Source organism: Thunnus albacares, chromosome 1 (genome assembly GCF_914725855.1).
Source record: "Thunnus albacares chromosome 1, fThuAlb1.1, whole genome shotgun sequence".
Lineage (NCBI taxonomy): Eukaryota > Metazoa > Chordata > Actinopteri > Scombriformes > Scombridae > Thunnus > Thunnus albacares.
This window is the reverse complement of record NC_058106.1, coordinates 27,918,937-27,941,010: the sequence shown is the minus strand read 5'-3', so window position 1 is coordinate 27,941,010 and position 22,074 is coordinate 27,918,937. Positions and strand designations below refer to the sequence as shown.

The following is a 22,074-nucleotide window of genomic DNA, read 5'->3' as shown; positions in this document are numbered from 1 at the left end:
TTGTAGTAGAGGAGAGATGTTGGACACACAATGCTGAGTTTTGGGTGTCATAATGTAACATAATTGCATGCCAGTAATTTATGAAACATTAGGAGTAGACCTTTAAACCCCCATACATCACAAACCTTTTAGCCCCACACAAACGGGATTGCAATTTGAGCTCCTTGAACAGAGCCCTAATGCCTATTTCTCTGTAGAGTTTGAAAACAAGAGATGATCAAGCATTTGCCACTTTCCCGCTTGCACTTACCTACCTACCTACCTATCATATCATTGCGATCACACTGGGTGAAATATTTCATTGTTTTTTTTTTTTTATTGCTGCACCATCAATCAAATAGAATATAGTTGATGTCTCGATGTGTGTCATTCCTGTGTTTTATCTTGCCTACAATGAAGTTCTGGCAAGTTGATGCTATTAGTTTGTTATAATGTATGCGTCACAGGGTGTATTGGGTTTAAAGGTTAAAACCTGCTTGTGTGTAATGATGTTGTACATGCTGATATTACTGCTGTGTTCCATTTTGTTTTAACATCAATTATTTAAAGCCAAACCAAATGTATTTTCTGTACTTGGTATGAGTGTGCATGTAAGTGTAGCAGTGTTGCATGGTTACTCTTTTTGGGAGATAATCAAGCAGACCACACAGAACTCTCTCTCTCTTTCTCTCTCTCTGTCTTACTCACTCAGACATGCACGCACGCACACACACACACACACACACACACACAACAGTTTCACCCGACGCCAGCTGTTGCCCTATGTGAGCCTCTAGGTTTATTGGGTCTATCTGCTTTGTTTATGGCCAAACCACATCTCTTCAACTGTCTTTATTCCTTGGTCTGGCTCGACCATGGCCCCTTGTCTCTTGACATCCTCCACAGCTTCCTGCCCCTTAACCCCCCTCCCCCAAATCTTCTTTCCTCCTCCTCTACTTCAAACACCCAAACACACAGTCCACTATGGACCTGGTTTTCTACTACAATGTGTGCCTGTGGCTGAGAATAGTTTGTCCCTACTGGGCCTGTGTGTCCCAGGGCCTGTCGGCCCGGGCCAGGTTGTAACCTGGATACAGCTGTAGTCCAGAGGAGCCATTAGCAGTGCCAGGAGGCCCCCAGCTCCCAGTGAGAGCTCATTACTGTATTTGTGCAGTCACACTTCTCCTATGAAACACAGCAGTGTGCCTATGAAACACAGCAGTGTGCCTGGTGAAACTAGCCAGGACATTGAGCCTCGGGGAAACCCATTATGACTCCATTTGGACTTATGAGAGACAGAGAGAGGGAGAGAACAAGGTTTCATCGAAAGAGAATGAATACTAAGAATGATATTAATCATTAAACACATCTAGCTTTCCCTGTACTTAACTGTGAGAGTGTGAGTATCTCTGTTTATTGAATTTGATTTGCTTTTTGTTCATTGTGCGAGTTAGTGTGCATGTGACTGTGTGTATCTGTGTTTGTGTGCTCTCTGAGGCCCAGTTCAGCTGTCTGGTCTGGTGTGCAGATGGCCGAGTTGGGGCCTGCTGAATGAGATACCCTTTTTCTTTCCTCAGTCTCGTTATCTGCCCTTGATTCCTCTTCTCTCCTCTCTTGCTTTTTCTGCTGGGTTTCATTTACCAGTTACATCCCTGGCTGCCTCCTCTCTTTCATCACTGCATCTGCTGAGGGCCATCTTGGGCAGAGGAGAGTTTTCCACCGCTCTATTTTCTCTCACCCTCCTTCTTTATGCGCCTCTCAGGGCTCAGTGCGGCAGCTATACACGGTGGCTTTGGAATGAAATGTCTCTTAACCGAGCCATGTGCCCCGGAGCTACGGTAATTGCAGGTGAAATTCAGCTTCCTCTTTAAAATGCCATCTCTCATTTCCAGTTACTGGCCCCCTCCGTATCTTTCTCTCTTTCTCTCCCTCCCTCCCCTCCTGCATCTCTCTCTCTCTCTCCCTCTGGCTGTCTTTCAGAGGCGTGTGAATCCCTCAGCCCCTGTCGCGTCTCTCTGCCCCAACAGACACTCCCACAATGCACAGCGCTGATGGTTGCACGGTGATATCAGCCATGCAGAGGAGAGGGAGGGCCGCTGCCTAGACACATACGCACTCAATATGTGTGTGTGTGCGTGTGTGTGTGTGTGTGTGTGTGTGTGTGCCAGAAAGAAAGTAAAGATAGTATGTATGACAGAAGCTGAAAGTGTGTGTTTGAGTGTGTATGCCTGTGCGTATATGAGAGGAAAAGACATTTGTTGTTGTGTGTCTGAGAGAGAGAGAGAGAGTGTGTGTGCGCGTGTGTGTGTGTGTGTACAGCGTCAGCAAGGCGTGAGCTGTGTAGAGGTGACATCAAGGTGAACGCGGCGTGCGGAATGCTCTGCCGACTCGGGAGGCAGCAAATGGCTCTGTGGCAGATGGAGTCTTTGTCAGGGAAGAAAAATGGCAGCTCAAGAGCGTCAGTGAGACCCCCACTCACTCTCACACACAGACACACACACACACACAGACACACACACACTTTCTGTCTGTCTTTACTTCAGTGTCTTTTTTTTTTTTTTGCACAGTTGGCCACACACACATGCATACATGCAATACATGCATGTACACACACACACACACACACACACCACACAGACAATTGCACATACACATATCGACACCTCCCCCCCCCCCACCCCCCCCCCCCCCCCCCACCCCCACACCCCCTCTCCCACCCCCACCCCCCCACCCCTTAGTGAGCTGGGCTGGCGGGCGGTGACCTTCCCCTGCTCGGAGGGTTCCCTGGCTGTTTGATCAATTATCCCTCTCCCATTGTTTACCAGGAAGCAGGAGTAGAGAGGAGAGGAGAGGAGAGAAGGCTCAAAATGGCCACTGTCAGGTGGAGGGATCCATTTCCCTGCCAGCGTGGGGGTGGGGGTTAGGGAGGGAGAGGGAGAGACAGAGAGACCAGAGCTGTGAAGCATGCTTAGAGGGAAGGGAGGAGCGTCGTTCCCTGGCAGCTGGGATATGACATTATACTGAAGGTATACAGCTATGACACTGGTTACCATTTGTGATGTTGATCGTTTGTTAAAACGTGATTGTTAGGTCACTAAACTTTGGAAAATTCAAAACATTTGTTGTCTATATTGTAAACCCTCAAAAACATATTTTTCTCTCAGCGCGTTTTCTGCACAAATCAACCCTTAATGAATTCCTGAAATGTATTGTCATGATCATGCAATGCTGCATACGCACACATACGTATGTATGCATAATCCCACAGTACTGCAGGTACACTTCCTATTTTTAGCGTGGAGAAGTGAGATGCGGGGGGGGAGGTAGGGGTGGGGGGTACATACTCTAAAGGTCAGGTGGCAGAGAGAAAAAAACAAGTGGGAACAAATGATGCACTAAGCGAATGACACTCTGAGGTCCTGCTTTAATATGTATGTATCGCAGGTTGATGGCTGATTTCATTAGCGCCTCTCATTGTTATGCATAGATTGTCCTTCTGCAGCAAAATGAATATTGTATTCACACGCGCACACACACACACCCCTCATAGACACACAACAGTTGCGTTTTCCAGGGAATACTGTATGTTTGGATCTTGCAGAGGGCTTGAAGAAAAGGTTGATGTTTCCACAGGCTGTTATCTGTGTCAGCTATAATTAAAACAATTTACAGCGCTGTCATTTTACAACAGGTTTTTGGCACTGCTGTGGACAATTCCTGTCAGGTTGTTGGTGTGATTATTTAGGGGGTCCTTGTTGATATTAGAGTGAATTATTTTCAAAGCGGTAAAGAAAGGCTGTCTTTGTTTAAATGACTCGAGCAGAATAAGTCATGTCGTGTCTCAGGGTTCAGATTACGTCACTTCAGTTTACCTAAATCTGTGTGTGTGCGTGTGTGTGTGTGTGAGAGTGAGGGAGAGAGAGAGAGGAAGAGAGAGAGAGACAGAGAGAGAGAGAGATGAGAGCATGCCCATTAGTCCATGTGTTTATGTGATTCTATGCTCATCCTTGCACATAGAGAATACATATGGCAAGTGCGTGAAAATGCCTGACCGCCTCTTTCTAATCCTCCAAGATGACTGTGTTTCAGCAGGAATTCCAGTCCTTAGTGGGACATGAGCAAATGTTCTGTGAGAGATATTAATAGCTATTGTGGGCGGAAAAGGAAAAAAGCTTCTGCATTTTTCCATATGTTTTGTAAGGAAACAGTCCAGATGGATTATCTCTTGGTCTGGAGCTTTCTCTTGCCTCAACTAGCTCAAGTCCAAGTGGCGTTGGACTTGCCAGAGACACACACACACACACACACACACACAAACACAAACACACATGAGCTCACACTCCTCCTGTCTGAAGTACAACAGGCTATTACTGATTAACATGTATAAACTCAGCCAGTTCAAAAAGCCACTCTAATTCCTTTCCCATATTGCTCTCATATGAATCATGGATGACGTGACAGTCTTTCTTCCCTAACATACCTCACGTTCCTTGCAGTCACAGAGATATGTTTGTCGCCTCTCTATTTGTTGCCTGAGAAACCATGTTGGCTTGTCTTCTCACATTTCACACTTGGTTTCATCCCCTTAACCCCTAATGCTCAGCCTGGATGGGCTGCCTGACCTCTTGAGTCATAGATGTTAGATTCATCGGCGTCACAAGGGCTAGAGTTGTGCTTTATTGTACCCAGTAATTTGAAGCAAACTTTCTTGGATCACATATTAAAAAAAAAAAATAGATGTTAAAACTTTACTGACATTCTTTGTCAACACATTATTCACATTTCCATTCCAGATTTTAATTTCAAAGCAGTTTGTTGGCTCATTTTTTTGATTGATTCTTTGGATGTGGATTTAAATAACATAGTCCTTGTGAACTTCATGGTCTCCAGTATTTGAAGATTTATCAAGTATTAAGACCGAGACATTCACACATTGTTTTGTGCCTTTAATGAAGAAAGACAAAGCAAAACACCCACACTCACTCCTTTCCTGAGTTGGCCCACTCATGCACGTACACACACATACTCATACACACACATTATGTGGTGTGACAGGACGTCACAGATTCAGAGTTTCACAGCAGGCTGGCATTCCAGGACAGCAAAGAAGAGATAATGTCAGTGCGCTGCTGGTTAACTTACTGTTTTATCCTGTTTCTGAGCCACAAAGCGTGAAGGGTGTCTGTTTATGACACACACACACATACAGGCCACACACGCATACCATGAACACACACACACACAATACTTACACAGGCTACTTTGCCTTTCCAAGCCTGTTAGACGACAAAGGCTAAAAAAAAAAAAAAACCTCAAGTGACAAAACATGCCCGTAGACATGGCTGCCAGCATAGACAAAAGCCACATTCATGTGTGGATGCATCTGAGTTTTCCTTTTTTTGACACATGGTTTCTGGAACCAGGAAGTGTGCCACACTGACTGACAGGATGTAGGATGATGTTGTGTTGGTGTTTGAATTATGCTCTTGGAGGTCATAGTCCCCTAAAATAGCTTTTTTTTGTGTGTATTATTGTGCAACACATCTACTTAAAGGGCTTTGTGAGAGTGTTGATTCTTCATAACCCAGCGGTGCTATATTTAAGTGAAGAAATCATGAAATTCACCTAGTCAGCAGCGGAAAAAAGAGCTTCCTCTCCAAACCGCCCACACTGCTTTCAGCCTTGTTGTGACTTGTTTGTCTGTCGTTGGAGGATTTCGGCTTCTTCCAGAACAATTGCACTTAAAAACCCTCAGCTCCAGAGGATTGGAGCTGGGTACACAGCAACAGAGCAGATTTAAAAACACAAAAATACGAGTGGAGCCTGTGAGACGGAAACTGGAAAATACTCCCTCTCCCACCACAATGTATCCTCTCTGTATGCATGTCAGGTGCATGCATGCTATTGTTACTTTCATCACTGGTGTGTGTTGTCATGTGCAGCTGTTTGCTCTCCAGTTAGTGTACTGTGTACTGAGTTAGTGGAGTTGCGGCAGTGTGGAGCTTATCTTCACTCTGAGCTTCTCTCTGATTTATTCTTAACATCTGTCTTTGGCAGGTGTGTGGAACCACAAGGTCCTCTCTGTGAGCCTGTGATGTAGCTATCATTGCTGGTAGTGTGTGTGTGTGTGTGTGTGTGTGTGTGCATTTGTGCAAAACAACAGAGAGAGGGCCTTCCTCCACCCCCTCCTTGGGATGAGTCATATTTGAGCCCTGTGTAATCCAAGCCCGTGTTTCATGTGTGTGAACAGACAGACCCTGAGCAGTGGTCTTGGTCCTGACTCCCTCTGGGGCAGTGAGTGGGTGAGACACGGCTATCAACAACAGGCCCAGGCAGCTTCGGTTTCAGCCTCACCACACAAGGAATCCACTAGTCGTGACACAGGCACCAACACACACACACACACACACCCAACACACACACACACCCAACACAAGCGTACATCCACACAGAGCCAAAGCTATTATTCTTCAACCTCCTTGACTCCTCCTTAAATAATATCATGTAACAAAAGGGAGCTGATGGCAAACTTTGATTGGTTCAACCATAAGGAAGTGTGATGTTCCAGAGGATGGCCCAGTGGATACAGTTTCACATGAAAAGATAGTGTGACACAATGGTGGCACTCAGTCTTACAGAGGTAACTCTGTGTGTGTGTGTGTGTGTGTGTGTGTGTGTATGCCTGTGTGTGTGTGTATTTATGGTCACGTGTGTTTCCACCTGTGGGAGTGTGATTGCAGTGCAATAATGTCAAGGCTGGGTTTGACATAGTCAACAACTGAGGCTCAAATATTTTGACTTTTTATATGAAATCACACAGGGGAAGTGTGGTGACACAGGAAATGGGACCATGTCACAGGGAAAAAAAAGAGCTCTATTCTGTGGATATTCTGCACAGCATTTCAAAGCACCCCATCGCTGGTGTGACAAACTCTTTTAAAGGCACAGCTGGACTTTTAAAAGGGTCTTCTACATTTGCCCCCAGGGTGGAGAAAAAATGTCCTGGATAGAGCAGCAGAAAGGTGAGACTACAAAATGGCAGAGTTAAGCTGTTTCACATTATGGAATTCATTTATTTATTATCTTTTTGGCCCATATGTAAGGGTAAAAGTTTCATATTTTATCACTCATTGAAAAGTCATACGCAGAAAATCACTGTAAACCTCAGAGAATAAAAAAACCCATTTCTTCATCCATGTAAAATTTAAGTTAAATCCTACCTGAGAAAAAAATCCAAGCAGACTAAATATTCTATATGTGTTGCAAGGTATATCATGCCCAGATTTTGTCATTTGATAGGGATGAAAAGGTAGATAGGTGCACAGAAACAAGAACACAAAGATTGGACAATGACACTTTGCGAACATCATTCACTGAATCTTTTGGGACCTGCTTTTTTCGGAAATGCTTTGTATCAGATGTCACAGAAAGAAAGAAAGAAAGAAAGGAAGAAAGAACGCACCATTTGAAAGTAACATTACGTATGCCTAGAGGCAAACTGTGGTGACCACTGTGTTTTACAGTTCTGGTTTTAATCTCAGCTCACTGAATTGGGGATTTCCTTGATTTAGTCTCATTTTAAGCCTAGTCAGTCAATCTTTACAGACACCCAGTGGTCCTGTAGTTGTGTCACACAGTTAGGTTTCGTTCTAATTTGTAGCACTCGTTAAATCTTCAAATTTGACAGCACAATCACAACATAACAGAAGTTCAAAATAAATGTTTTGATTTGACACAACCCTGGCTCCCCCCCAACTCAACACACGTCCATGTTTTCTTTTACTGCTCAACAAAAAGTTACACTTAACAAGCAGATGAATCAATGGGGCTCAAAGTTAAACTGATTAATGGTGGCCTGTTTATCATTCTTGGTGCACGCTGAATTGGCATTTTTCTATGATTTATTATCTAAACATTAGTAAACAAGTAAAAATTGCTTTGCTCTTGTTAAGTGTGTTTACCAGCTGTGAGCATTTTGGCAAGTTATATAACAGTTGCAACAATGTTCCTCTGCTGTCATAAATACAGAAAACACCAATGTTTCAGAAACTGTTTTTTTTTTTTTGGAGCCAATTACAGGCTTTTGGGTAAAAGTATGTTGCATTTGGGGTGTCCTGCTGCCCTTGTGGTATAAGATACACATCAAGCATCCACAATGATCTTGGATCTGGTCCCTTCTTGTTTTAGGGACCTTTGTTGCATATCACTCGCTCCAAAAAGTTTTATGTTGTTTGTTTTGTGGTCTCGCAAATCCAGACAAAGCTGCTTTTATCCAGTGTTTTTGGGCCACTTACATTGTTGGTAGCAGCAAAAATTAAAACAAGGCTTCAAGTCACTGAAGCCAGTTAAGTATCTCAGCGCTTAGCAAGAAAAAGATGAGTTTATATGAGAAATCTTGTGGGTGTACAAAAGATAACTACTGTTTACCAGTTGAGTGTTGTTAGTTGTCTGTTATTACATGGAATTGGGACACATGCAAGCTTCAATCTTATATTAATGGTAATTAATAAACAATGATAAAATGACCCATTTCTGATGGTCCTTGTTTAAACGGCCTTATATCACTCTTTCAGGGTTCCCGCAGATCCTTAAAAAGTCTTAAATAAGATTTCCAGAATTTAAGGTCATAAAATGTCTTAAAAAGTCTTATTTTTAATTATGGTAAGTCTTAAATTTGGAGGTCATGGCTATTTGCATAAGAAATATCTTTCCACAGGATTCAATTATTTAAATATGTTTTGGTTTTTGGCCAGGAGTCACTCCAAGCGATGTTAAGCTAAAGACAGTTAGCCAGAGGGTTTCAGAGAAGACACAGAGTCCTCTGTTATTTCTGATAGTTTCTAGAATCTAGATAATAATGTTTTTATTGCGGAGCCACAGCGGCCAACATGAAGGAGAGGAGCAGACTTTTAATTTGATGACCGCTTAGCTGGTGTTTACAAATTTAATGGACTGTTAAAGTGGATGAAAAATAGATATACTGTATGTTCAGAAAGTCCGAGCCAGCTAGCGTGTGTCTTAACTGGGAGAATTAACTATAACTTGCTCTGTGACTGCGAGAATGACCAGAACAGCTTTATTGTTTTATACAATGTTGTCCAAGCAACTTGTAAATTTTAAATTAAAATCCTTTTTTTTAAGTTTTACCTAATGTTAATGTAACAGTGGTACACAGTTTATTGCATTTGCCATTGATTTCATTACTTTATGTGATTTTACATAAGATTGTTGTAGATACAAAAATATCCACAAAAATATCGCTATTAATATTGTCAAATTGATTTCAAACATAAAGCTCAGCCCTAATGTGCATTTGTTTCACTGTGGAAAGGGTTTCACATTTTCTCTGTCGAGGTCTTAAAAAACATTAAATTTGATGTCAAAAAATGTGCAGCAACTCTGCTTTTTATCACCACAACTGCATGTTTCTTGATGTATTCTTTGTCATCATAGTTTACATTCAACAACATGCATCAGTACCTCCATGTGTGTTTTGCCATTACTCCATGTTTCAGACAACATATGTTAAAATATGACATCACTGTTCAGACCGTACAGTGAGCCACTCTCTACTGTCTTATCCACAACTTAAACACAAGTTAGCATTTCAACACTTTTGATAATTGGGAACATCAATATTATTGAATAAAAATTACTTTGGTTATATTTAATCATGAAATCACACGTATAAAATTGTATTAGTCATCTAAATAAATATAAAAGTGGCACATTCTTTAAAGGAGACCTATCATGCTTTTCCTTATTTTCAGTCATATATATAATGTTAGAATATCAGAGGTTCATATTAAACATGGCCAAAGTGTTAAATAATGAGGTAATTGTATGTAGTAATGCCTGTCAACAAATAGCACCAGCTTCAGACTGCTCTGAATGTCTGGTTTCCAACGGTTTTTTCTACTTTCAGCCTGAGCCGATGTCAACTAGTGACGGATTTCTTTATATGGTCATCTGCTCCATGCACATTGTTTTGGGGGAAGTCATGCTGAGCCTTGTCTTAAGTCGAGCTGGCACGCTGTGAGTGTTTTCCATTACACAGTACAGCAAAGTAAAATAAGTTGTTTACCTGTTGGAGGTGTGCTGTTTGGCTGTTTCTGCTTGTACTATTCCTCCCTGCGTTATTTCCAACTGATCCACTGAACAAATAGCTCCAAATATGTCCATATGTTGTTGTGTCGACCAGTTTTTAGCACCGCTAATGAAGCTCTGCTAATTTGGTGAGGAAAACATTTAATTTCCTGTAAATTCTTGGGTCTGCATCGGCAGCAACATAACGCAATTCAGATATGGCTGCTCCTCGTCAGGCTTCCGGAAAGCTGGCGAATCAGAGTGGCCAATCAGAGTGGGCTCATCGGGAGGGGGGCCTTAAAAAGACAGGAACTAAGACTGCCTGTTAGAGACAGAGGCTGAACTGAGGGGCTGCATAAAGGGCCAGTATAAGATATATAAGGAGGTTTTTTAAATTTTGAATCATGCAAAGCTACTCTAGTGGAGTCCCAGAATAAAAATATAGAGCTGGAAATAAGCAGAATAGATCCCCTGTAATAAATATGGGTGTCAGCTTTATCTGCACACCAGTTGGATTCAACTCAAACAAACAACAGTTAAACTAATCACAAAGGGCCAATGGTCAGGCCCTAAAGCTATCTCAGTCAATTTGAACATGTGCAGCTCAATATTGACTTCATAAAAACCGTACAGCCACTTACCCAACATATCAACATGTAGATGCTTGCCAAGACTGCTATAAACTCTGAAAAGGGATGTACAGATCAAACTAGCTCACAGTAATGTAAGCAGTTGTTTTGTAAAAGGAGAAACAAGGAGTGGACAGTATCGTCACACATCACATGAGCTCAGAGCCAGGGACTACCGCAGACGTGCGCTGGCAAGTTTTTTTTAAAAAGTGATGAGATTGCTGAAGATGTGCTCATGACACAGTCTTCCTCTCTTGTTTCTGTCAAGGCGGTAGTGTGGGAATGAATGCCAGGCTTTATTTGTCAGGAATTATCTGCTCAGTTCATCAGTAAAAGTTGAACAGATTTACTAACTGTCACAGTTAGTTTAGTTTACAGACACTAAGCTGTGATATTTCCCTATAAAACCTTTGTAAATACAACATTTTATCACTTCTGTGCTTTGGCTACATTTCGTGATTCTTGTGCAATATGGATGTAAATAAGTGCCTGATTTTGCGGCTTATGTGCTTTGTGTGTATATGTGTGCTTGTATGTATGAATGTGTGTGTGTTTGTATGTGTGTGTGTGTGTGTGGGCATGAGCATCCATGTGCATGTGTGGTTTTTTTGTAACAGTACAAAGATGTCCCAAGGGTTTTTCCCCTTTTCTCATTACAAATGCTAATGTCACATTAATGAAATCGGCTTAGTTTAAGGTTTATAGCGTAGCCTACACTGAGAGATTTGGCCTCGACACTTCCCACATATTTCAAGTTGAATCACATTTTTTCCTGTGGGCATACTATTCTGAGTTACTCTAAAATGTACTGGAGTGAAACTTTGGGGGAAAAGTTTAGAGCATGGTTGCCAAGCTTTGTCATCGTTGTAAATTGTCGGGTCACAAGCTGTCGGCTGCCCGGCTTCTGAAGAAGACAGTTAGCTTAGCTACAGCAGTAATGGCTTCAATAAGGGGCTGGCTAATGTAAACATTGTGTTAATGTGCTAGCAGCGGTTTGTAGAGTCACTAGCTGTTAATCATTGCTCAACGGAGAGCTTGTCAGGCACAACAACATGCCAGAGAGTTAATCATGGTTATAGATCCCTGGTTTTATGCAGAGGACATATTTAACAGCTGTGTTTCTAAGCTGTGTTTCTAATTATTAGGCCTTTCCAGTAAGCACGTACAGTAATAACACCATAAACCACGATTCCAAGGGTCAAATAAAGATATGAGGAAACAGCTTCCAGATTTACATATCCAAAGTCATTTTTAGCTCATTTCAAATAAAAGTGTGGGGATATTCTCTAGATTGCTGATTCATAATGTCAAAAAGACTGGAATATATTCCTTCAGAAAAAAACAGCAATTGTAAAATGAACCCCAATCATTTGCATTTTTTCCCTGATTTTTTTTCATTTATACCCTTCAGCCATCAATCTTAGTCATTCCTGTCAGTTGAGTGTCATGGGAAGTATTTTCTAACCTTTCACTTGTGTTTTACTTCTTTCTTCAGTTTGCCTTTTTTAAAAAAAAAAAACGAAAAAAACTAAAACATTCAAAGCTTAAACAGAGACCGAGAAGAGATTGTTCTTAAAGCCAATTAAATTAAAAGCCAATTTTGTAAAATTGATTAGATTATGCTAATCAAGGGAGATAATATCTTAAAAGCAGGGTGAGAAAGGGAGATAGAGGGAGTGTGAAGAGTGGAAAGGAGTGACAGTCCAGCCGCCATTACAAGCTGCTGATTTCTGCAGAGTGCTTCATAAAATGTCAGAGCGCTTCTCCCTGAGCAAGACACTGAAAAATGGCAGCGCTGTGATGTGCTGGCACCTCACCTGCTGCACCATGTGTGTGTGTGTGTGTGTGTGTGAGAGAGAGAGAGAGAGAGACAGAGAGAGAGAGAGAGAGGGAGAGACAGGGAGAGTGTCTGTTTGTGCATTTGCGCAAGTGTGTGCTTGTCTGTGTGTAAATGCCTGTGTGTATTTACATCTGTGTGTGTGCGTGCGCGTGTGTGTGTGTGTGTGTCCACGCTGGCCTCCCTCCCATGTTGCAGTGAAGCAGAACAGAGTGGCTGACTGCCCGCTGCTTTGCCTCCCTCTCTGTCAATACAACACTATTCTCTTCCAGCCAGTCATTTTCACATGTTTAACATTAAGTAAAGCATCCATTTTAACAGAGGAATACAAGTGATTGACATATTGAGTTTAACGCTTTCAGATTTCTCTCTCATCAGAGTTCACGTTGTCAGATTGTTGTTCCGCAACTACTCAATAGCTTTTAAAACCTTCATCTGATTTCAGTATTCAAACACACCTGCAACACTGGATCGTGTGCGACTGTAAAACACCTGACGCGTTTGTCTGTTTACCGCATGTTTACCTTCATTTGCCATTTCGCATTTGTCTGTGTGTGTATGTGTGTGTTGCACAGAAAGCCAGAGTACTTTAATGAAGTCATTATGCACAGGTGTTATTAATGTTGATTTTAACAAAAGCATCAAAGAAGAGAAAGGGTAAAAAAAAGACAGAGTGAGAGCGGAGAGATTGGGCAGAGAGAGGTGTAAAGGTGGTGGAGGGGGGGGTTGCAGAAGAAATAATAAACACAGCATCAAGCCAGAGTTGTGAGCAGCCTTTTCGTTTAGTAACATTAACAGCTAAATGAGCTGTTAACTGTATAGCAAGTTGCAGGAACCAGGAAACTCAAAAAAAAAACAACCCCAAACCCAACTGATATTATATTATCACGGGAAAACAAAAATGGCTCCACCTAAACCATATACAGTATCATATATTTTATTTCAGGGTTTGCTGGGACCTCAGGGAATGTCAGATGCAGAAAAAGAATTTAAAAAATTGATTTGTTAGGGAGTTATTTTACAATGATTTACTGGAGATCAAAGATTGAAAGTCTTTTTGAAATGGTATGTTTGATATCAGGGCTGCAACTAACCTCTATTATTTATTAATCTGCCATTTTTTTTCACAGTTAATCAGTGAATTGTTTGGTCTATAAAATGCCAGAAAACAGTGAAAAATGGACATCACAATATCCTAAAGGCAAAGGTGACATCTTTAAAATACTTTTTTTTGCCTGACCAACAGTCCCAAACTCAAAAGATACTCAATTTAACATCACATAAGACAATTACAGTGCAGATGCATTTTATTTCATTCAACCAATTGATTAACTGACTAATAGTTGTCTTCAGTAGCTTTTCAGTCTTTTAGTCTTAGTAATATGAAAAGCTGTTTTGTCATTATGTATAAACATATAAAGTTTTTAGTTTCTGTGTATTCTGTAAAGTGGCTATAATGCTGGACTAATAGAGTTGTGTCACGTGTCTTGATTTTGATGGATACTGCAGAAGTTGTAAATTTGTAAACATAATTGCTACCTTTGTTCTAGACAGTTTGGCCAGTGAAGAGTATGTACACTGAAGCTTTGTGTGGCTGAGGGGAGCAGTGGAAAATTAGGGTCTGTAACTGTGCTTGTACTACCTCTTCTGTTCTGTTGAACAGCACATTATGTGCTCCAGGAACAGCATCAAACCAGGCTTTTGTAACTGGTAGTCATGAATAAGCTATTTCTGCCATCACACCACTTATCTGAATTCTGTCACATTTGCACAGTGATATATCCGTTATCTCCTGCAAGTAAAGTTTCAGTTGAACAGAACTGAATCTAAATAGTCTCATCCCATAGAAATGGACAGAAGGGGCTCCCAACGATTGCTCAAGCAAGGTTTGCCGCTCTCTGGCTATTCCATTGTTCTGTCACTGTCAGTTTGTTTTGCTATTTGACATGCATGTCATTTGCATTATGCATATCTGGAGTACTGTGCTCATTCCCCACCCCACCCCTCTCTCTCTCTCGTGCGTGCTCTTTCCTCTTCATCCCTTGATATTCCTGATAACTGATGCTATTTCCTGTTATTCAGTGTTATGTATTTTAGTATTTCCTGCATTTATTTAAATATGTGCAGTTCACAGAATGAGGGATATCGTAATAGCATGTAACTGCAGATTGAAACTAAATTACACTCAACACTGATAATTCAGAAATCCAGACTTTTTTTTTAATTGGCAACTGATATGAGCTCAGAATCACACACTAAAAATAAATAAGATAGACCACCATGTTAAAAGTTACCAAGTCATGTTATGATACCAAAAAAATGAGCATCAAAGCATTCAGTTATCAAGTTTTTGATCATATGAGAAGCACTAAGAAAACACTTTTAATGCTGCAAACTTTTTGAGATTACATATAGTAAACATTTCTATAGATATTTTTTGATCATTTGGACTTCTGGTTGAGATAATTCAATCAGAGAGAGAGACTGCATGAGGCCAAATGAATATACAGGTGTTGATCAAGATGCAAGAAGCCTACATATGTCCAAAACAGAAATTGTAGAACTGAAACTCAAATAGCGAGCTGAAACACACAAAGTGATTGGAGCTTAAAACCTCTGGGCTGCATAAATGTCACTATTTTTACACAAGACTTAAAACACCAAAGCAGATATATATAACAGTTATTATTAACAGCAGTTACACTCACCTGCACATTTTTCCTGGAAGTAATGAGATATGATTAAAAATGCATTTTAAATTAATTTATTACTGCAAATGTGCACAAACTGCAAATGTACTGTTGAATACTGGAAATTTCTACTGTTCTACTGTATTTAGTATGTGTGATGTGTTTTGTGAAGCAAGTTGTGCACAGACTGTCTAAGCACAACGTTTAAGGCCTCAGGGTACATTTTTTGCAAATCATCAGTTTGGCTTTTTGCACTAGAGCTACATTCATTGAATATTAGACTAGAGCAAATGCAAAATACTGTAACAGTCTATAATCTAAATGGTAATTAACATTAACAGGAATTGGCTTACCATTTACCTTGCCTCGAATGCATCTGGTGTGTGTGCGCGCGTATGTGTGTGTGTATGTCTGCAGGAGTCTACATGTTATTCTCTAATGCATCAGGATGGTGTTATTCTGTGCTTCCAAACTGCTCCAAAGTCATTATGGACTCTTGTAGACACATGCAGCTAGTGGCGAGCAGATCTCGTTCAGTCTGCAGAAAAACCGTAATGAGCAGTGAGACTGGCAGATGAGTGTGAGTGGCTAGCAGAGGGAGAAGGGCAGATTCATCAGGGATGATTGCCTGATGCACACTTCTGGTTTTTTGATGTGAAGACCCTGCTAGGTTACCATGGGGAGAATAATTAGCTTTGGCTGGATGCAGATGCGAATGAGCGTAAGAGATGGGAATTTTCTTATTGAGCTTACTTTATGATACTTAGAATGGCGCATACGGGTGTGCTTGTGTGCCCAGATACACATACGCAGACAGACACACACTCACTACCGGCTCATTCTCTTCTATTTATGGCTAGGAAATGGGAGTAGTGCTATGTCTGGTTGAGCTGAGTAACACTATTCTGTCACACATAGGTTTGACATCAAACACAAGTGACAAGCCTATCCTATTCCTCTCCACCGAGTCATCACCATGTCCCAAAATCACATTATTGTCACTGGGAACCCAGCAGAGACGGATGGTGAGTAGGGGTGTTGATTCCAGCCTTTGGCATCTACAGTATGCTTGAAAAGGCAAATAAAGCCATTTGGCAGGAGCCGATTTCTTGTCGTTTCAAAAATATACAGAATGTGTGTGGCATGCCGTTTGGTTTTATAGTTTATCTAAAGCCTCTTACAGCGACATGGATATATGTGTGTGTGTGTGTGTTATGACAGAGCCCAGTGAACACTGAAGCTGGAAACTCTTCAATGCTAACGCCACACTCTACCATTTGCGGCACACGGGACCATATCATTACCTTTTTGCCCTGGCAGGCAGTAAGCAGCTCTAGCGTGGTAAGCTCCAGTGTTACATGGCGGCAGGCAGGCATGCAGGCAGTGGTGTGGCTGTAATAAGACCTGTGGCCAGCACCACTGCCAAGGCTAGCTGAGGCGGGGTGAGAGATGGTGCCCATCCCCTACATGCCCTGCTCTGCCATCTGTCACTGGGCAGGAGCAGAGCCGAGGGAGGGGTCTGAGTCACTCTAGTTGTTGTCACCTAGGCAGGCCACACTGGGGCATGCTGTCTCTTTGTACTCATTTCAGGCCTTGGCTCCATCCAGTGTCAAGTGCTTCTGCAGTTCTGCAAATATCCTATTCAATATCATGATTTAGTGATTTAGTATAGATTTATTTATTTCATAAATTTTAAATTTACTTAACTAAGATCTTTTCCAAACTGTCATCAAGCACAACAGTGATTTAACACCCAGAGTAAAACAGAGCTGAAACAATTATCTGATAATTGATTAGCCGTTTCAAGTCATTTTTCAATTAAAATTTCCAAACATACCCTAGGTCCAGCTTCTCAGGTGTGAGGATTTGCTTGTCTTTGTCTAATGTGATAATAAACTGAATATTATCACAACTGATAATGTCTTATGTGATAATAAAGTGAACATCTTTGGATTTTGGACTGTTAGTCAAGCAAAACAAGCGATTTGATAATATCACTGTGTAGTAAAGGAAATTGGGATGGACATTTTTCACTATTTTCTTACATTCTCTGTAATAATTAGTTGTAGCCCTAGAAGAAATTGCACAATTTCTGTTATGACTGTTTAGAGGTGAAGCATGATATTATACAGTATATACTGTCTCTTTAAATGTTCTCTTAGTAGATGTTTGACTCTGGACAAAGGTTGTCACTTAATTTTTGCCAAGACGCCTGGTTATGTCATTTCCTGGCCATCGAGGTGTGTGCAGGGAGGGGAGGGATGAAGGGAGAAGAAAAGGGGTCAAGCAAGCTTGTGCGTGCACTCCGCTATAAGCAAGATGATCTTTCTCAATTAGTGTTCATTGCCAACAAGCATGCAAAGTACAAACATCCACATCCATATGCACATGTCGTGCCTACAAAAGCACACCCACACGAACATACACAAACACAAAAAGAAATGGAAAGTTCAGACTCAGAGCAACAGCTACATAAAGCCAGAAATAAAAGCTGTTAAAGCTGATTCAGTCAGCTGTCAATGATCTTGCTTTTACAAGCACAACTGCGACAGAAAGTACGTTAGTGTGTGCATGTGTGTGTGTGTGTGTGTGTGTGTGTGTGTGTGTGTGTGTGTGTGTGTATGTGTGGCAATAACAGGGCATTTTAGTAATGAGTCATGACTGACGGTTTGTCACCCAGTAAGCAGAGGAGCCTTTGGATACTAGACAAGTACTAACCATTCTCAGGAGGAACTTCCTTATTTACTGGAAATGGTAATATAAAAACAAATCAATATGTTTGTACTGAGTAAGGCTGAATGATGCAGAAGTTTTAAAAAGCAATGACTTCCATATGCTGATTAAACAAGAAGTGCTAATGGTTGATTACTCATACTGATCTCCTTTTTTGTTTTGTTTTGTTTTGTTTTTTTTTACCAGTGACAGTCATAATGACACAACTGCTATGTTGACATTTGTCTTGTTAGCTGCTCGGAGCAGGACAGAGCTAAATAGAGGGTCTGTGTCGGACACAGTCGCAGATCACAACAAAATGCAGGGAGTAAGAGATCCAGAGGAGAGAGGGAACGTTACGGAAGCAGCGATGATACAGTTTTTGTCGGCTGCGGTAAGGAGAAAAAAGAAGGAGAGCTGGGAGCCACCGTGTGTCTTTGAATGGGGTCAGGGCATCACAGGGAATAATGCATCTCCCTTCTCTTGCGCCAGGCGCTCCTTCCATTACGGCTGGAGAAGAGACATTGTGTCCACACTCTGATTACCACTGATCCATGCTGATGACTCTGTTGGCGGATTATCTCAGTTAGTATCAGCCATCTGTTACTGTGTGTGTGTGTGTGTGTGTGTGTGTGTGTTCATGTTGAAGGGGCAAGGAGGAAAAGGGGCAGGACTAAGACACACAGGGGGTTGAATAGTTTGAGGTTGTGACACACACACACACTTCTATAGGCACATGTATCGGCAGTTTTTTTTTTTTGTAAAACCGCTGCACGCATAACTGAGCACCGTTACATACATGCACCACAAAACAAATGCATGCTGTAAGGCCATATACCATGAAACACAGGCCAATACGCAACCGCCAAACGCACACACTCCTGTATACAATTCTACCCTCCTCTCAGATGATACTGACATGTGAAGGCTCCTATATGAAGGCCACATGCAATCATAAAACCGCAGAGCTGTTTATAGCTACACTATCTCCTGAAGGGCCGTTGCATCCAACCACTATTAGCTGCATGCGTTGACAGCTGGGTGCTGTGTTGTATTTGTGGACGTGACTGTGAATCCGGCGCTGGAACACATCTTATAAATCATAGTTCAGCCATTAGCATAAATTCTCACTCTCCTTGCATCTGCGAGACCTGCTGTTTCTGGTTGCACCGCTCCTTGTTGATTGGTTGGTGTTGTTCAAGTCAAATTGATTTAGCCGTTCACGGAGATTATAACGCTTGCCTTATAACCGCCACTGTGGTGTGCCGTTAATTACCTATAAAATCAAGCTAATTCTGATGCTAAATCCATTTTAATTTCTCATAATTAAGTCAGGATTGGATCCTTAAATACCTTGGCGCTCCATTATTGTTGCAATCATTGTTGTGGCTGTGCATTTGGTGGTACATTGCCGAGCTCAATCTTATTATTGTTATTAGATTTAATTGCACTAAGTGATCAGTTTGTAGTTGTCGGAGGAAGATGGACTTGCCTCGCAGTCGTTTTTTTTCCCCCCGCTGTCCTTTCTCTCTCCATCTCTCATCCCCAGAAAGAGGCCCTTTGAGAGATTGTGAGAGATGAGAGGAGATGAGGGGGAGGGTAGCTCTGCTTTACACCTCTGCAAAGGAGGGATTGCTTTTTTGTTGTTTGTTAGGGGGGGAAATCAATTCTGTTCACATCATCACGATTTGACAAGGCGAGGCATTAAGTGCAGATATTGAGAAACGACAGGAACGGTTTACAGCCTGTCCTTCATCTTCTCCACTCTTTTCCTTTCGTCTGTCTGTTTTTTTTTTCCCACAACAAAATCAGAGTATATTGTCTTTCTTATCCTTTTTCTCCCCTCAATCTTTGTATCTCTTTTTCTCTCTTTCTCTGTTTTTCTTTCTCCCTGAAAAGGTAGAGAATGATCCGCTTCACTTACCAGCTGACACCACATAAGCTCGCTCGTCCTCTGAGACACGAGCCTTTTGTTTTCATGTGCATTATGATAATTATGAAGGGCCACAGCTCCTCTCCATTTTCATCACACTTCTCATGATACTTACATTTTTTGTCAGGAGCAACCACGGGTATCACTCTTTTTGTTTTTTTTTATCTTGTGAAAGAATCCATTTTTTTCATGTTTTTTTTTCCACCCTAACCTGACATTTAAAGGGTGACAGCCGAAGTGAAGGAGCACAGAGTGTGACAGGCATTCATGCAACAAAATGTGACAGAGAGGTAACAGTTTTTGATTGGGATTATAATAAAACACTTAATCTTCACACAACCAGAAATCCACTAATTCTTGTAACATTAATTTATTTGCCATTCCGATTGATAATTTGTCTCTTTAGCCCACATCTCGTCACCTTGCGCGAGGGGCCATATGTAGGACCTTTGACCTTGCTCATAATTACACTACCGCCATCTTTTTCACTGCAGCAATGGCAGTCATGGCTGCCCAAGTCCGATGGCACACCAGCCTCCTCCCTGTGGACTGCAGCAGGTTTTCTTGTCATCCGTGCCTCTCGCTCTCCCTCTCCCCCTCTCTCTCTCTCTCTCTCTCTCTCTTTCTCTCTCCCACTCTCCCTCTCTCTTGTCAGTGTTGCTCCTGGCGAAAGGCTGATACTTGATATTCAGAGGATAGCAGCTTTTGTCTCAGAGATTTAATCAGTGGCTCTGCTCCCACTGCAGAGGAGAGAGGGAGGGAGGGTGGCGGAGGGGTGGCAGGAGAGAGGGGAAGGAAAGAGAGATGGAGGCAGAAACTGTTTATGTGTAATGACACAATAACAAAGCCTGCCTGTAAAACACAATCTGCAAACTGTGCTTTTGAAGGGGATTTTCAGTCCTGGATTAGTGTCAGGCAGAGGGATATGGAAAAGGAGAAGAGAGAAAAAGAGTCAGGTTGATGTGATAGACAGGGGAGGTGATTTTGTCTGTGTGTGTGTGTGTATGTGTGTGTGTGCAATGGGGGTTTAAATGTGTCAGTGTGTGTGTAAATTCATGTGTTTTGGTACCGTTTAGTGTTTATTTGGTTGCACAAGTTGGCGGCTGTGTGGACACAGCCACATTGTGTTCTCGGTTGTAAGCAAAAGGGGATTAAAGTTGAATAATGTAAGTAAAATATTTGGCTGCAGAATGGCCAAATGTTTCTTGTAAGGGTTTATGTTGTTGGTTGCTTGATAATGGCTGGCATGACGACTCTGTGAGATTCGTAATGGAAAGCTGCTGTGTTGGTTAATGCACCCGTCATTTAAAAGCCTCTCCATTTAGTTCTACTTCCAACTGAAAGGACTCAGGGAGCAATGTTGTCTTTAAAGGCCTCAAAGAGCTCTTAAATTTAAATGACATTCTTTTTCATCAAGGAGGTGTAAAGGGATCCTGGTTGTCAAACACAGGTGTGCGTGAGTGTGTGTGAGTTTGTTTGCACATGTGTGCTGGCGTATGAGTCTTAGGGAGGGAAAAGGAGGGGAAAAAAGCAAATAATGTGTTTTTTATTTCTGAGTTTTTCCACTAACCTTCGTCACTCCAAACTAGAGGTCTTCACGGGTCCAAAATGTTGGACCCGACCCAAACAGACCCGTGGAAAACCTACCTGAAACTGATGTGCAGAAATTAATTTTCAAAAAGAGAGACCTGACCTGAATAGACCCGGACACAATAGACCCGATCCAAAATGCTGTCGACTCAAACAGACCTGAACAGAGAGGGAACATAAACACCGGCAGCGGCCTGATGCGCTATCAATTAATTCCATCAATTAGCAAGCGGCCGCGGTGGGAAAGAGCAGCAATATTATAATAATAATAATTCCCTAAGAAGGAATGTAAAGTCATAGAAACAAAAATGATTTGTTTATATACTTCAAACACAGATAACATATAATATAATAACTAAAAATCCTTCTCTACCTCCTGTACCAGCAATAAAACCTTCTGTTGCCTACTGGGTGTCAGACAGACAAAAGACAATATTCTGACCTATTTACTCTTTATTTTATTTAATATAAATTAATAATAAATGTCATATCTGTGAATCAAATTCTAAAATCAATTCAACAGCATAAATCTTGTATCTTGTAGATTTTCTTAAAATAAGTTCATCTTCAGTTCCCTTTTCAGAACCATTCTCTCATGTATGTCGACTATTTGCATAA

At 41.5% G+C, this 22,074-nt stretch overlaps 1 protein-coding gene across 12 annotated transcripts in view; it reads left to right on the top strand.

Annotated features, from left to right (window-relative positions):
- baz2ba (bromodomain adjacent to zinc finger domain, 2Ba) overlaps positions 1-22,074 on the top strand; it is a 76,696-nt gene that overhangs the window by 20,782 nt on the left and 33,840 nt on the right. For 11 of the 12 annotated variants that reach the window (XM_044352728.1, XM_044352802.1, XM_044352777.1 and 8 more), the window contains exon 1: positions 18,473-18,518. The exons of the other annotated variant lie outside the window; for it this stretch is intronic. In XM_044352728.1, the coding sequence (XP_044208663.1) occupies positions 18,488-18,518 (31 nt within the window). In that variant the 5' untranslated portion in view covers positions 18,473-18,487. Of the gene's footprint in view, positions 1-18,472; positions 18,519-22,074 lie in introns of those variants that run through there. 12 annotated transcript variants of the gene reach the window in all.